At 35.8% G+C, this 14,530-nt stretch overlaps 1 protein-coding gene across 2 annotated transcripts; it reads left to right on the forward strand.

Moving 5' to 3' along the window:
- Positions 1-767: 767 nt before the first annotated feature.
- Positions 768-6,344, forward strand: LOC114260922 (uncharacterized). Of its 2 annotated transcripts, none has more exons than XM_082874483.1 (4): positions 768-3,490; positions 3,684-4,071; positions 4,409-4,454; positions 6,045-6,344. In XM_082874483.1, exons 1-3 carry the CDS (start codon positions 817-819, stop codon positions 4,440-4,442), a joined length of 3,096 nt encoding a protein of 1,031 aa, XP_082730609.1. In that variant the 5' UTR covers positions 768-816; the 3' UTR covers positions 4,443-4,454; positions 6,045-6,344. The 2 variants fall into 2 exon arrangements, with proteins under 2 accessions (XP_082730609.1, XP_082730610.1); XM_082874484.1 differs by having other exon boundaries at positions 6,053-6,344.
- The last annotated feature ends 8,186 nt before the right edge of the window (positions 6,345-14,530 follow it).

Consider the following 14,530-nt stretch of genomic DNA (forward strand, 5'->3'; position numbering starts at 1 on the left):
TTCAAAAACTTATTGGAATAAAAAACTTTAGTTCTTAAAAATTTTATATGTTGTAATATGTATCAATTGACGATAGCACTAGGAGTTGAATGGTTTAATTCTTATTCTAGGCAAGATTTCCACTTCCTTAAGCAATACCATTTTGATAATCTCCGTTTTGATAATTCAAACCGTTCATTTTGTTGAATATTTCGTGCATTTTATCCATAAAAAAAATTAGGTCAATCTGATAACTATAATCAGTTCTATTTACCGTATTTGTCATAAAAAAATATATGGTTTATTTTTTTGTTGTCTTTTTTTTCTTTTTTTTGTGAAAAATATGATAAATTGAACTAGTTACAATTATTAGATTCACCTAATTTTTTGTATAAATAAAATATATAAAGTATTCAATAAAATGGACGATTTAAATTATTAAAACAGAATTTATGATAAGACACAGCCCCGTCCGGTCCAAAACAGTGACGGGAGGGGATATGATCCATACACCGTTGTATTATAGACAGAATTTCTTAGATATCTTTTGATCGGGTACTTAGATTATGGTTTATCCCTTTCATATGCATCAATCTGCCATGATCTTATTGGCCATCAATTTGACAAAATTGAGACTCCTACACTTCCTAGTGGAGGATCCAAACCAAAACTATCGAAAGAAATACCTCTACATGTTCGATATATAAAAAAAAATACCTCACCATGCTCTTTTATCTATAAATACCTCTCCATGCTCTTGCAGCTCTTCATCCCTCCATCCTATTACTGTCTTTCATAGCTTTCTATTCTATTAATAACAAACAAGCCTACAAGACAATGGCATTCTTGCCCAATACACTTCCCAACCACTTTCTTTCTTTCCGACCCCTTTTACTCTGCCTCATCGTCCTTGCATTGCCCACTTTTTTTTATTATGCTGCTTTTGCTTCTTCCTTAACTGGAAAACAAGCAACTGAACCCACGGCTCTCTTGACGTGGAAAGCTAGCCTTCACAACCAAACTCAAACTCTCCTGTCCTCGTGGGTTGGAACCAATCATTGCACTTGGCTTGGAATTCGTTGCAACGAGGCCGGTAGAGTTGCCCATATAGACCTTCAGAGTTATGGTTTGAAAGGTACTCTTTCTAATCTTAATTTCTCATCCTTTCCTCATCTCCTCTCCCTTGTACTTTTTAACAACTCACTTTATGGGACCATTCCCCCCCATATTGGTAGCCTTCGGAGACTCACCTTCCTTAGCTTGCCTCTCAACAATCTCTCTGGAACAATTCCGACCGAAATAGGCCAACTGACAAATCTAAGGATCTTGTACCTGAATAGAAACCAAATCGGTGGTTCCATCCCAGAACAAATAGGATTGCTCAGCTCTCTCAATGAGCTTGGCTTGGCTACTAACAATCTCATGGGTTCAATTCCTTCTTCAATTGGAAACTTGGGTAACTTAACCATTTTGTACCTTTATGACAACCAACTTTCCGGATCAATCCCTCAAGAAGTTGGGATGCTGAGGTCTCTCGTTGATCTCGAACTCTCAAAGAACAATCTCACAGGTTCAATTCCTACTTCTATAGGAAACTTAGGCATGTTAACCACTTTACAGCTTGATGGAAATATGCTTTCAGGACTCATTCCTTCGACAATTGGAAACTTGACGAAGTTGAATGTATTAGATTTAAGTCTAAATCCATTATCAGGCTCCATTCCTTCAGAGATAGGATATTTAAAACAACTTGGTTATTTGATTTTCATTGATAACCAACTCACTGGCTCTATTCCTCCAGGATTGAACAATCTTACACATTTGAAATTTTTTCAGATAGCTAACAACAAGCTCGTTGGTCATTTACCAGAAAACCTATGCTTTAGTGGATTACTCACAATTATTGGTGCAACTGACAACAATCTCACTGGTCCCATCCCAAAAAGCTTGAAAAATTGCCATAGCCTACATAGAGTCAGGCTTGAAGGAAACCAACTGTCGGGCAATATATCAGAAGATTTTGGCATATACCCAAACTTGGATTACATTGATTTGAGTCGCAACAATTTTTATGGTGAGTTATCTACAAACTGGGGAAAATGCCACAATTTAACTAGTCTCAAAATGTCTAACAATAAAATTTCTGGTAAGATACCATCTGAATTAGTAGGGGCAACTCAGCTATCCGTTCTTGATCTCTCTTCAAATCATCTAGTTGGAGAGATCCCATTGAAATTGGGAAGGTTGGTTTCACTATTCAACCTTAAGCTGGATGATAACTATCTATTAGGCAATATTCCTCTAGAATTAAGTAAGTTGTCCAATTTAGAGAACCTTAACTTGGCAGCCAATAATCTAAGTGGCTCAATCCCTACAGCACTAGGAGAGTGCAAGAAACTTTGGAACTTGAATTTGAGCAATAATAGATATGGGGAAAGCATTCCTGCTGAAATAGGTCATATCCATAACCTTCAAATTCTTGATCTTGGTCATAATTTGCTAGTAGGTAAGATACCACAGCAGATTGGAGAATTGCAAAGGTTAGAAACATTGAATCTCTCCCACAATGAATTCTCTGGTTTCATTCCATCATCTTTCGATAATATGTTCTGTTTGACATTGGTAGATGTATCTTTCAATCAGTTGGATGGTGCTATTCCTAACATCAGAGCCTTCCAAGAGGCTCCATTTGACGCACTCAGAGGTAATAAAGGTTTATGTGGTAATGCTACTGGTTTGAAAACTTGTCCAGCAAAAATGAACAATAGGGTAGCTAAGAAAAAGAGTAACAAACTCGTGTTACTAATTGTTCTTCTTTTAGGATTTCTATTTCTTTCATTAATGGTTGTCGGAATAGTACTCTTGATTTTTTGTAAAAAATATAGGAACACAAAAAATGAGCCAAGACGAGTAAATAACGAAAATTTGTTTGCAATTTGGAGCTATGACGGAAAAATGGTGTATGAAAGCATCATTGAAGCGACTGAAAACTTTAGTACCAAACATTGTGTTGGGAAGGGAGGATGCGGTACTGTTTACCGAGCTGATCTCACAAGTGGTCTGGTAGTTGCTGTGAAGAAACTTCCTGTATCACCCGATGGTGACTTGGCTAATCTGAAAGGCTTTACGAGTGAGATCCGTGCGTTAACAGAGATTCGCCATCACAATATTGTAAAACTTTATGGCTATTGTTCACACCGAAGGCACTCGTTTTTGGTTTATGAGTTCTTGGAAGGGGGAAGCTTGGGAAAGATATTGAGCACGGAGGATCATGTATTATACTTTGATTGGATTAAGAGAGTGAATGTTGTCAAAGATGTGGCAAATGCTTTGTCTTATATGCACCACGACTGTTCTCCAGCAATCATCCATCGAGACATATCAAGCAAGAATGTTTTGCTTGATTTAGAGTCCGTGGCTCACATATCCGATTTCGGCACAGCTAGATTTTTGAAGCCTGACTCATCAAATTGGACATCATTTGCAGGGACCTTTGGGTACACTGCTCCTGGTATGTAATGTTCATTTTATTTTATCAATCATTGCATATTAAGAGATTTCTAATCTTGGATGTTATTTCACTCAAATTGAAAGGACCATTGAACTTCTAATTGTCATTTTGATATGGAGCATGAGCATGTTTCTTGTTTTTTTTTTTTTTTAATTACTATTTTCTTCTCTTGGTTATTTGTTTCATTTGGCAGAACTTGCTTATACAATGGAAGTGAATGAGAGGTGCGATGTCTATAGTTTTGGGGTTCTCACATTGGAAGTGATTATGGGGAAGCATCCGGGTGATCTAATCTACTCGCTGTCATCATCGTCATTCTCTTCCTTATCCACATCAATTGCACATGGGATATTATTAAAGGATGTGTTGGATCAACGTCTCGCAGCACCTGAGAATCAAGTGGCAGAGCAAGTATTTGTGGTTGCAAAACTAGCATTTGCATGTTTGCAAGCCAATCCACTATCTCGGCCAACCATGAGACAAGTTGCCATGAAGCTATCAGATGATCGAAGGTCACATCTGCAAAATGAATTTCACATGATCACATTGGGACAACTGATTTCGACTGCTCAACCTCATGAGTATTTGCCTTCTATCCTTGGACTATATGTTGTTCTTGTTTTCCATTTTCTTCTTAGATTGTTCAATTTCAACCCCCTTTTCTAGTCTATTTTTCTCTCTTTTATACTAATTAGCATTTTACAAAACTTTTTAATGGCTAATTTAAAACCATCTTAAATCTTCATGTTGGTGTATTTAGTGGGCTGCTTTCATTGGATTTTTGCAAGCTTTTTAAATGAATTGTTTCAATAAAAAATTTCTACTTATTTATCATGAATTTATTTGACATTTGATTTGCTCATATTATTTATACATTTGCTTGCTCTGTTTCTTACAAAGTAGTGTTGTACTATGCAGGCAACTAGTGCCCTTAGCCATCCAGTCTAATTGAAAGCCTTTTGAGGTAATTTGAGATCGAAATCGATAAATTTGATTGAGACATTTTTATTTTTTAATATCTTTTATAATTAAATTTTTGTGATTTTGTGATGAAAATTTACTAATTAAATCTTCATATTCAAGTTTTGCTAACATTTCTTTTTTAATTGATAATATGACTAATTTGCTGTTATTATAAAATATTTTTGAAATTGTCATCATCTAGTGATTTTAATTTTTAAAATTAAATAAAAAAATCAACAATTTCTTCAAAAGTTAGAAATTATTCAAAGATGACTTGAATTGAAGAAAGCAAGCTAGACAGAGGGGGTCGGTTTTGGTTTGGCGCGACTTTTTCAAACTTTTGAACTTTCTTTTTTTAGATCTACTCTTTTTTGTATCAGTAAAAGTGAAAACAATTGTATTTTTTTAAAACCCAGCTATTAAAAAATAAATAAATTAAAAGGATCTTTTCTAATGAACTTTTTTTTATTTGAATCAGGGCCTTCTTTTGTATATATATAAAGGATAAATTACACTATCCTCCTTTCAGATTTAAAAAAAATATATTAGTTCTATACTTTTGACATAATTATATTAATTTTTTTTTTGAGCATTTTTTTTATGGGATTCTTTTAGTATGGTTAAAATGACTAAAACTAATACCAATAGTGAGTAGATACTGAAATAAATAAATATAAATATATATTTTAGTAGAAAAGAGATAATAACATTATTTTTTTATTATTTATACAACTTACGAATTACTGGTAAGAAGAGGCGTAAGTGTTATGTGAGTTAAAGCCTTAGGAAGGTTAGTGTAATTATGTCGAAAGTATGAAACTAAACGTATATCCTTCAAATCTCAAGATAGGTGAGTATAATTTACCGAAAACAAATGTAAGAATTATATGGAATTTTAATCATAACCTGTAGATTTTCAAAAAAATGTGGGTCTACTTGGATATGTTTTTCCATGTGAATCAGCATGGCCTTATTTTCCGGGGGGAAAAATGTTATAGTTATATAGGACCTTAATATATGGGATAATTGCTAATAAATCTTATTAATTGGATTTATTTACTCATAAATCTTAAGTGATTTTTTTTTTAATACGTATTTGCTTCTTATTTTAATAATGAGAAAATTTTGAAACTTTATACATATATATTTTGTATTTGTGAAATGATTATTTAATACTCGTAATGATACTAATAAATTTATTAAAGTGATAAATGATTAGGACATTTTGACTTTTATTTATAAGTTTTGCTTATATTAGTTTATTTGTGTTGGTTTGCATTAAAATATGATGTGAAAGGGGTGTAACTTGTTAAATTGTGTTTTTTTAATAAATATTTTTACAATAATAAATTTGAATAGAATCTAATCCCTTAACGTATAGGCTTTCAAAAAATTAGGACCATAAAAAATTAAGGCTTATAGAAAGGGTTTTATTGGCTTTATGGTTAAGCCACTCATGTTTCCATGTTTAATTTTAATTTTATTTTTTTTTCATTCTGCTTCCATTTCTTTCATATTAATGATTTCATGCTGTTTAAGGCTTATAGAAAGGGTCATCTACTCATATTAATGATTTCATGCTGTTTGGAAGGATTAAAGACCACCAAGATCAAGACCAAGAGCTAATGAGTTAGAAGAAGCATTGGCTGGTGCACATATGGCTCTTAGGACTGATGTGTGGCTGATTGCCTGGACCTGCATAGCGCTATTGCAGCTTTTATGTAAAGGCTTAGAGTTGTTCTCTGTTTTGTCATTTGGTTGTTTTAGTTGATTTCTCGTTTCTCACCAACTCACGGTGATGTGCTTGCAAATGATTATGTTTGTTTTTCATTGTCAACTTAATTGGGATCGGGTTGTCTTGCTATGATGCAGTCTTGCACTTTCCTTTTTTTCGCTTTGTTGATGTTTTATTTGTTTATATGCTGGTCTTCATCAATAAAATTTTCTCTTTTGTTGATAAATTAAAAAAAAAGAAGACAGTGACTTTGTGATGGCGTTGTAACGTAGGTATTTTATTTATTTTTTCCCAAGTTTTTCATTTTTCTTCCATAAATCTTTTCTTCAAATCCATAATCTATACATAACTAGAGTTCCAATCACACGAGAAAATGAATGGAAAATAGGAAGCCTAAAGTCTTGGTATTGGACAAACGAAAGTGTTTCATTAAGATTCCTTGCCTTTTATACATGGCAAAGGCAAATCATTGGTCCTCCACAATTGTTTATATGATTTAGAAAAAAATTATTTTTGCTTCTGCGACAAATTCATGCGATGTTTTTACTTGATAAATTCATTAAAATAATGAGATTCAATACTTTTTGTTAGATTTTTCAAAAATAACTTTACAAATATGGAATGATGAATAATGTAGAGTTATGCTCCAAAACTATAAAATTGGAGGTGAGGGTGAGGATTTGGGGAAATCGTTGTTTGATTCTAGCAAAATTGGACCAATTTCGATGGAATTTGGGGACTTTGATCACAATACAGAGATGGGTATTGGTGATAATGCAAATTCTCCTGAAGAGAAAGGTCAGAGATTTTGGGGGAAGAAAAAGGTTGAGATGGCGAGGCCGGTGGAGATGTGGCTTCGAGTGGTGAAGAAAGTGTTGCCGTAGGATCAGTGAAGCCAAGTGAGGAAGAGAAGAGGGTTGTTGTGTGGTGGAAGGTTCCATTTGAGTTCTTGAAATATTTTGCTTGCAGGGCTAACCCAGCATGGACAATCTCGGTGGCCGCAGCAGTTATGGGTTTTGTAATCTTGGGACGAAGGTTGTATAACATGAAGCGGAAGAGCCAAAGCTTGCAGCTGAAGGTTGCCATGGATGATAGGGTCAGTTATTCTGTGGCATTTAGGTTCTGTTGGATAGTTGTGGATTTTCAAATCAATGTATTGTAATTTGTAGGTCAAATAGATAATATAAAAAAAATGGAATAAGATAAGTTGACACTTTTGTAGGTTTATAGCTAGAAAGAGAATCTTTGAACGTGATTTCAAATAACTAGTTTTAGATAGTTGTTTCAAATCCATCATGTTCACGTTATTTATTTTAATCTTGAAATTCATAAGTAAACTATTGTATCTGTTAGTGCATTATATTGTTAGTGTATTCTATGTTGTTATTAGCTGTAAAGTGTGTCCTAGCTGATCATGATGTCTTTGCTTTCGGTTGCTTTTGGGTGCATTGTTTGTAAACTTTCTCCTTTATAAGGAGCTCCTGAACCATTGTACTAAACATATTCAATACATAAATCAATATACATAATTCATCAATACAATTTATTCTCTCCTTCTCTCTCTATCAATTTATCTTACATGGTATCAGAGCTAGGTTAAGAACTTAGTAATTTCGCTTCACCGGCGGGCGGCAACTTCGCCTTGGCCGCCCGCCGGACAAACCCAAAAATCTCTAATTTCTTCTTCAATGGCAGATTCTTCAACAAGACTTCACCACCGCAGCACCAGATCCGATCACAACCGTTGGATCCCACTTTTCCTCTCATCAATCCAAACCCTTCTCTGGACCCTCGGATTAACTTTCTTTGTGCTGCCTTTCTGAATCAGAGATGCCTCTGAGCTCTGTCGATGGACAGGGAGGCTAACCTGCCCGGCTCGCTATCTCCATCACCATCCACGAAGAGCAATCTCGTCCGTCGGGTCAACCCCGACTCCAATCTATCCCGTTCCTTCACCTCAACATCGTCGAATAACCTTAGGCCAAGGCGTTTATTGGTTCCTCAAAGAGAAACATCAAAAAATCACAACATCAAATCCGGGTCCTGCACTTGACCTCACGAAGACCCAAGATGAGCTTTTTGGGAGTCAAGGTCTCAGAGTTGGGGATTACAATTCACAGGCAGTGAATACAGTTCCTGTTGTAAACGAAAATCAAGTAGACTCGTCAATCACACCACCTTCGATGACTGGCACCGTTACACATACACATGAAGAAAGTATTAAACCTTTTGATGTTCAGAGAGATCAACCCAGATCATTTGTTGATTACAAAAGCAATGATATAGATGCTTCATCGCTTGTAGAACCTCAACACTTTCCTTTGGTTGATAGTCAGAAGAAGATCCAGTTTTCATTGGGAAATAATGGCAGACCTTGTGGGGCTGACGATCAAATGGCCACCAACAGACACCATTGGAGGAGCAGAGAGAAGAAGAAACCAGGGAGCCCCAACTTGCAGACTCAGATAATACCCAGATCACTGTGGGTCAGGTGGTGGTGCAGTGGGTGGTTGTGATCTACTGAGAGCTTCCATGATACAGAGAGATCCATCTGACTTGAGAGGCATTACAGACAAGGGTGAGTGAAAGCCACCATTTTCTCCAACCCCATAACAGATTGCAGCGCTGTTGAGGTGTGAAGAAGATCAAGCTCTTCGCCACCTGCTTCGTCCTTTCCGGCCAGCGTACATCTTGAGAAACTATACTCGAAGCATACATATTGATACACATTCACACACCCAAGACGGACACCCAGCAGATGCATACACGCTGAACACATACACACACAAGCTCCACCTCCCTCCCTCTCGGCATGCACAACACCACCACCACTACCATGCATACACACACACCGAACCCAGCTCTCTTCTCTCTCTAGCTTCCTCGGTTTCTCTCTCCTTTTCCACCCTCTCTTTTCCTTTCTTTTTCTTTTACTAATCTTTACCTCCACCCACCGAACCCAGCTCTCTTCTCTCTCTAGATTCCTCGGTTTCTCTCTCCTTTTACACCCTATCTTTTCCTTTCTTTTTCTTTTACTAATCTTTACCTCCACTGGCCGACATGCACCTGCATAAAGAGACCCCTTTTCTTTTTTTTTATTCTTCAAACAACACCACGTTCCCACCACCCCCATTCTAATATATTCTACCATATTATCCTACACCATATCCACTCACAGATTCACACACCATCCCTAATTTTTCAAACCGTTCTTTTATTTTTTATCTTTTCTTTTTAAACATTACCCCACCGCCCATGACAACTTTCCTTCCCCTTTTGCACCCCCTTTTCCCTTTCTTTATTTTATTTTATCTTCCATTTTACATTAAAAAAAAAAAAAAAAAAAAAACAGACGAAGAAGACGAACTGCACACCAAACTCATTTTATTCATATCAAGGGATCAACCCCGATCACAATTTTACAAAAAAAAAAAAAAAAAAAAAAAAAACCACACCCACAGCGGGATTTTTTTCTTCTCTACTCTACTGCAGGTCTCTTCTTCTTGCTTTTCTCTTGGGTATCCCTTCCCGGCGCTGCCTCCATCCTTCCCACGCCGCCGAGCACGTTCACTCCTCCCTGCTCCTCCACTGCAGCATATGGCGGCCCTCCAAATCGGAACATCACGGTGGCCTTCCGCTTCAGCTCCTTATTTTCTGCCCTTAGCACGCTTATCTCTGCTCGCGCATCCTTATACATGCGTTGGAGCAGCCACGCGCATCGCGCGCCTCTTGACGCCGAGCACGTTCACTCCTCCTTGGTTATATAGTCGAGGCAGCCACGCGCATCGCGCGCCTCTTGACGCCGACAAACTGGCACGCCTTTTCATGGCACATCTTTTGATAAAGTGGGCACGCCTTTTGAGGGTACGACTTTTGAGGGCTTGATATATATCTACATGTATATTTTTTGGGCAGCCTATCTACACACTCATACAGTGTCTACTACAACTGTCAGCTTTATCAATCCCTTTTCAACCTCAAATAGGTTTCTATCTTCACACCTATTTGAGTTTGAGGGGGGGTTATACACAGTATCATGTATAAGTCGCTCATGGCGCACTCCCTAAGTCGCCCCCTTGGTGCACCACCACAACCTTTCTACAACGGTCCGACATGACCCCGTAAACTGTCCTGCTACATCGGTCCGACATGACCCCGTAAACTGTCTTCTACAACGGTCCGACATGACCCCGTAAACTGTCCTGCTACAACGGTCCGGCATGACCCCGTAAACTGTCCCGACATTGATTCCGGTCAGCTTTTACAACGGTCCAACATGACCCCGTAAACTGTCTTCTACATCGGTCCGACATGACCCCATAAACTGTCTTCTACATCGGTCTGACACGACCACACAGTGTCTGCTACAACGGTCCGACATGACCCCGTAAACTGTCTTCTACACCGGTCCGACATGACCCCATAAACTGTCTGCCATAACCATACAGTCTTCTACAACGGTCTGACACGACCATACAGTGTCTCCTATCCTATTTTATTTGTCAGTTTATTTTTCTATTTTGTTACTCTCTTCAAACTCAAGTTGGTTTGTGCCTATCCTCCTTGAGTTTGAGGGGGGCTGTTAGTGCATTATATTGTTAGTGTATTCTATGTTGTTATTAGCTGTAAAGTGTGTCCTAGCTGATCATGATGTCTTTGCTTTCGGTTGCTTTTGGGTGCATTGTTTGTAAACTTTCTCCTTTATAAGGAGCTCCTGAACCATTGTACTAAACATATTCAATACATAAATCAATATACATAATTCATCAATACAATTTATTCTCTCCTTCTCTCTCTATCAATTTATCTTACAGTATCTAAATTGAGTTATTGTCTTTGAATGATTAAGGTCAAATCCTTGATTTAAAATCTACATCTATTCAAACTGACTCTTAATTTCATCTAGTTAATTTAGTTTCCAACTGCTATTTTTCTTATTTCAAGTTACTGATATATCACAAAATGAGTACCATTTAACTCTTGACATTGTATTTTGTAGAGTATTTTCACCTTAATTGCTATTTTTGGTTGTTGGCTTAACCTTGAAAAACGAAAAAGAATCAAATTTCTAAATTTTGAATATTTTATAAATAGGCTATGGAAAAGAAAATATTGCTAACTTAGCATCACGCAAGTATATGGCTTACTTCAATTTTCATTTTTGAACCAACTCATAGCACAAGACTCTTTTTTATTTGGTCTGATAATTTTTTTAATAAAAAGATTTTGCTTTTTGTTCTTTCCCTGTTGGTTTTTTAATAACTAAATCAAATGGTAGGTTATGTGTTGTAATCTATTGGTTACTTGCAGTTTACAATTGGGGAACTTTCAGTTTACCCCATATGGTATAGGACTTGTGCACACCATTTGGAAATAACCACTTAATGCCTTGTGGTTTTTAGACTGAAATGACCTGTCACAATTTCTTTCCAAATTAACAGGAAGTGCATTACATGCACCAGTGTTGACAGTAAATAAACCATTTGTTAAAACAAAAATTCCCGTGTAACAAAAAATCTACTTTTTTCTTCTCTCTCTCTACTATTTATCTCTCCTAAGATGTTCTATCTTACAAAATGCCACATTCCCCAAGTTGTTCTATTTTAACCTGATTGCACAAATAGAACATGCTATACAAAATAAGCTTATTATAATTGGTTTTGTTTTGGATCTTTGGATGCATAATTGGTCTTCTCTGCCTGCTGGAATATTGTAATACTATTTAATATTGTATGCTTTTTTTCTCTTACCCCCCACCCCCCCCCCCCGGGGGTGTTTTTTTACTCATTCATCTTTGGAACATAGCATTATTTAAGGCCCCGTCTTTAAAATTATTTATTGAGTGATTATTCCATTTTTTCCCCCTAGAGGGGTAGTAACTATATGCCATCATGCTAAGAAATCATTATTAAGATATCTTTGGCACCCTCATCTTTGATAAAAATCATAAAGGGTATCTTCTCTCCATTTTCAGTGTAAAGAAAGCAGAGTGTTTACTAGGCATTTCAAGCTTTCATGGTAGTGTGGGAATTGCACTTGATGTTGTCTAGATCAAGGTTTTTTTAAATAGCTGCTCACCTACTTGGAAGAAGTAGGCACATGTTGCCTACTTGGCCTGAGTATGTTGACAAGATGACTAGACTTTGAATGTTGGTTTTCCTTTTTGATGCTAATATTTCTTTTTAGAATTGAAACATTGCAAGGAAAAAAAAAGGAGAAAATGTCATGTTACATCTATGTACCCCATCAGAATTAATAGTGAATGCAGGTTGTAGGCTTGGGATAAATGTAATCCTCATTGGGAGATTTTTTCTTTATTGATTCTTTTACATTATCAACTAGGATTGGACCACATACAAGTCTCGTGGTGTTAAGAAACAAGGTCCCTCTTTTCATCTATTCTTTGCTTGCAGCAGTTTAAGTAGTCTTCAAGGGAAGGGGGCAAGACCTGATACATAATTGGTGCCTAACATTTTTTGTTTTTATTTAAATTTTTTGATTGATTATCTGCAGAAGGTATCTCAGTTCATGAGCCGTGCTGCACGTCTTAATGAAGCTTTCTCAGTGGTGAAACGGGTCCCAATTATACGACCAACTCTGCTTGCAGCTGGGGTGACTGCATGGCCTGTGATGAGTTTGAGATGAGATTCAGGTTGCTAAATAGAGCGAGAATGCAGTATGTTCATGAGGTATGTGTACCATGATTATACGTGTGGTTTTTATATCGTTACTTGTATAATCATGAGGTATGTGTACCATGATTATATATGTGGTTTTTATATTGTTAGTTGTGTAATCCATGCGTTCAGGCATTCTTTATGTATTATGAACCTTTAAAATCGCTAAGAGACTTCTGTATCAATTTACTGCGTGTACAAACTTAAAAATTGGTTTCTTTCAGTGTCCATGATATTTTTGTTCACTTGACTAATCCTGTCTAGTATTTTTTGTGCTATTTGAACACTCCGAAAGTGAATTTTATACAAATTTGCTACAACTTGCTTTGACAGCACGTATTTTAAAATAACACGGGGCAAATTAAACTTTGCTCTCTTCAAGATTGGTCATTTTTTCATTTTAGCTCTTAAAGTTTTTTCCTCCATTTTGGATCTTTATTTTTGAAGTTTTTTCCAAAAGCTAACTTTTGTATAAAAATATTTAATTATGTATAACTCACATTTCTAATATAAATCTAAACTTCAGGCAATTAATGTAGTATTTTATGTTTAATTTGAACGGAAGTTAATTTTAGAAGTAAATTGTGAAAAATTTCAAACATAAAAGGTGAAAGTGAGAAAATGATCAAAATTAAAATGGGCCAAGTGTAGTGTATCAAAAAATTATACACAAAAATTAAGTAAATGCAATGAAATATTACAGTTATCATTTATTCACATGGTGATCAGTAGTGCAGTGGTTAATTTCGTATTTTCAACAGTTCTTTAAAAATTGGGAATTGCATCACAATGGATTGACCAAAAAATATTCATAAAAAGGGGTGAGGTGTAACTTTTTCTATGAATTCTTTGCAACAAAAAAAAGTTGCATCCATCATGTTTTTAAATCATTTTTCATCTTTCACCATGATTGTAATTTTTCCTTAAAAATAAGCCTGTTTTTCATTTAAAATGGGTGTGCTGATTTATTCAGACCGAAAGTTGGACAATCAATCAGAGTGTTTTTTTATAATAAAAAAGAAAAAAGAAAAGAAAAGCTACTGCTCTGAAAATACAATTAAAAGATAAAAGCATAAAAAAGATGCATATAACTTAAATGTTAATTAAATCAAAGTTTACTATTCTCCTTTCATTCTTCTCCAACCTCACTCTCTGAATGGAAGAATTTGGTGAGAAAAAGTTACAAAAAAAAAAAGAAAAGAAAAGGAAGAAGAAGAGGAAAGAAATAAACAAAGAATATGATTTCTTATAATTTTTGTGGATGATTAAAGAAGTGAAAGAAAGAGAAATGCTGAAAAAGAGAGCTTACTGAAAATTGAGAAGTTTTGTTTCTCACCAATTTTTTGTGTGATTTGATGAAAAATCAAAATTATTTTTTACAAAAAAAAAAGGGCAAATTACATATACACCCCTCAAGGTTTGGCTAAATTACAGATACCCCTGAGGTTTCGGAAATTACATCCCGCCCCCTGAGGTTTGTATTTTTATAACAATTTGCCCCCTGAGATTTATATTTCATAACAAATTACCCCCTAATTTCTTATGCAAATATAGCATTCAAGGGGGAATTCGTAATTTCTCAAACCTCAGGGGGCATCTGTAATTTAGCCAAACCTCGAGGGGTGTATATGTAATTTGCCCAAAAAAAAATTATGATACTAAAAT

Source organism: Camellia sinensis, chromosome 6 (genome assembly GCF_055761805.1).
Source record: "Camellia sinensis isolate YWXY chromosome 6, ASM5576180v1, whole genome shotgun sequence".
In the NCBI taxonomy this organism is placed as follows: Eukaryota; Viridiplantae; Streptophyta; class Magnoliopsida; order Ericales; family Theaceae; genus Camellia; species Camellia sinensis.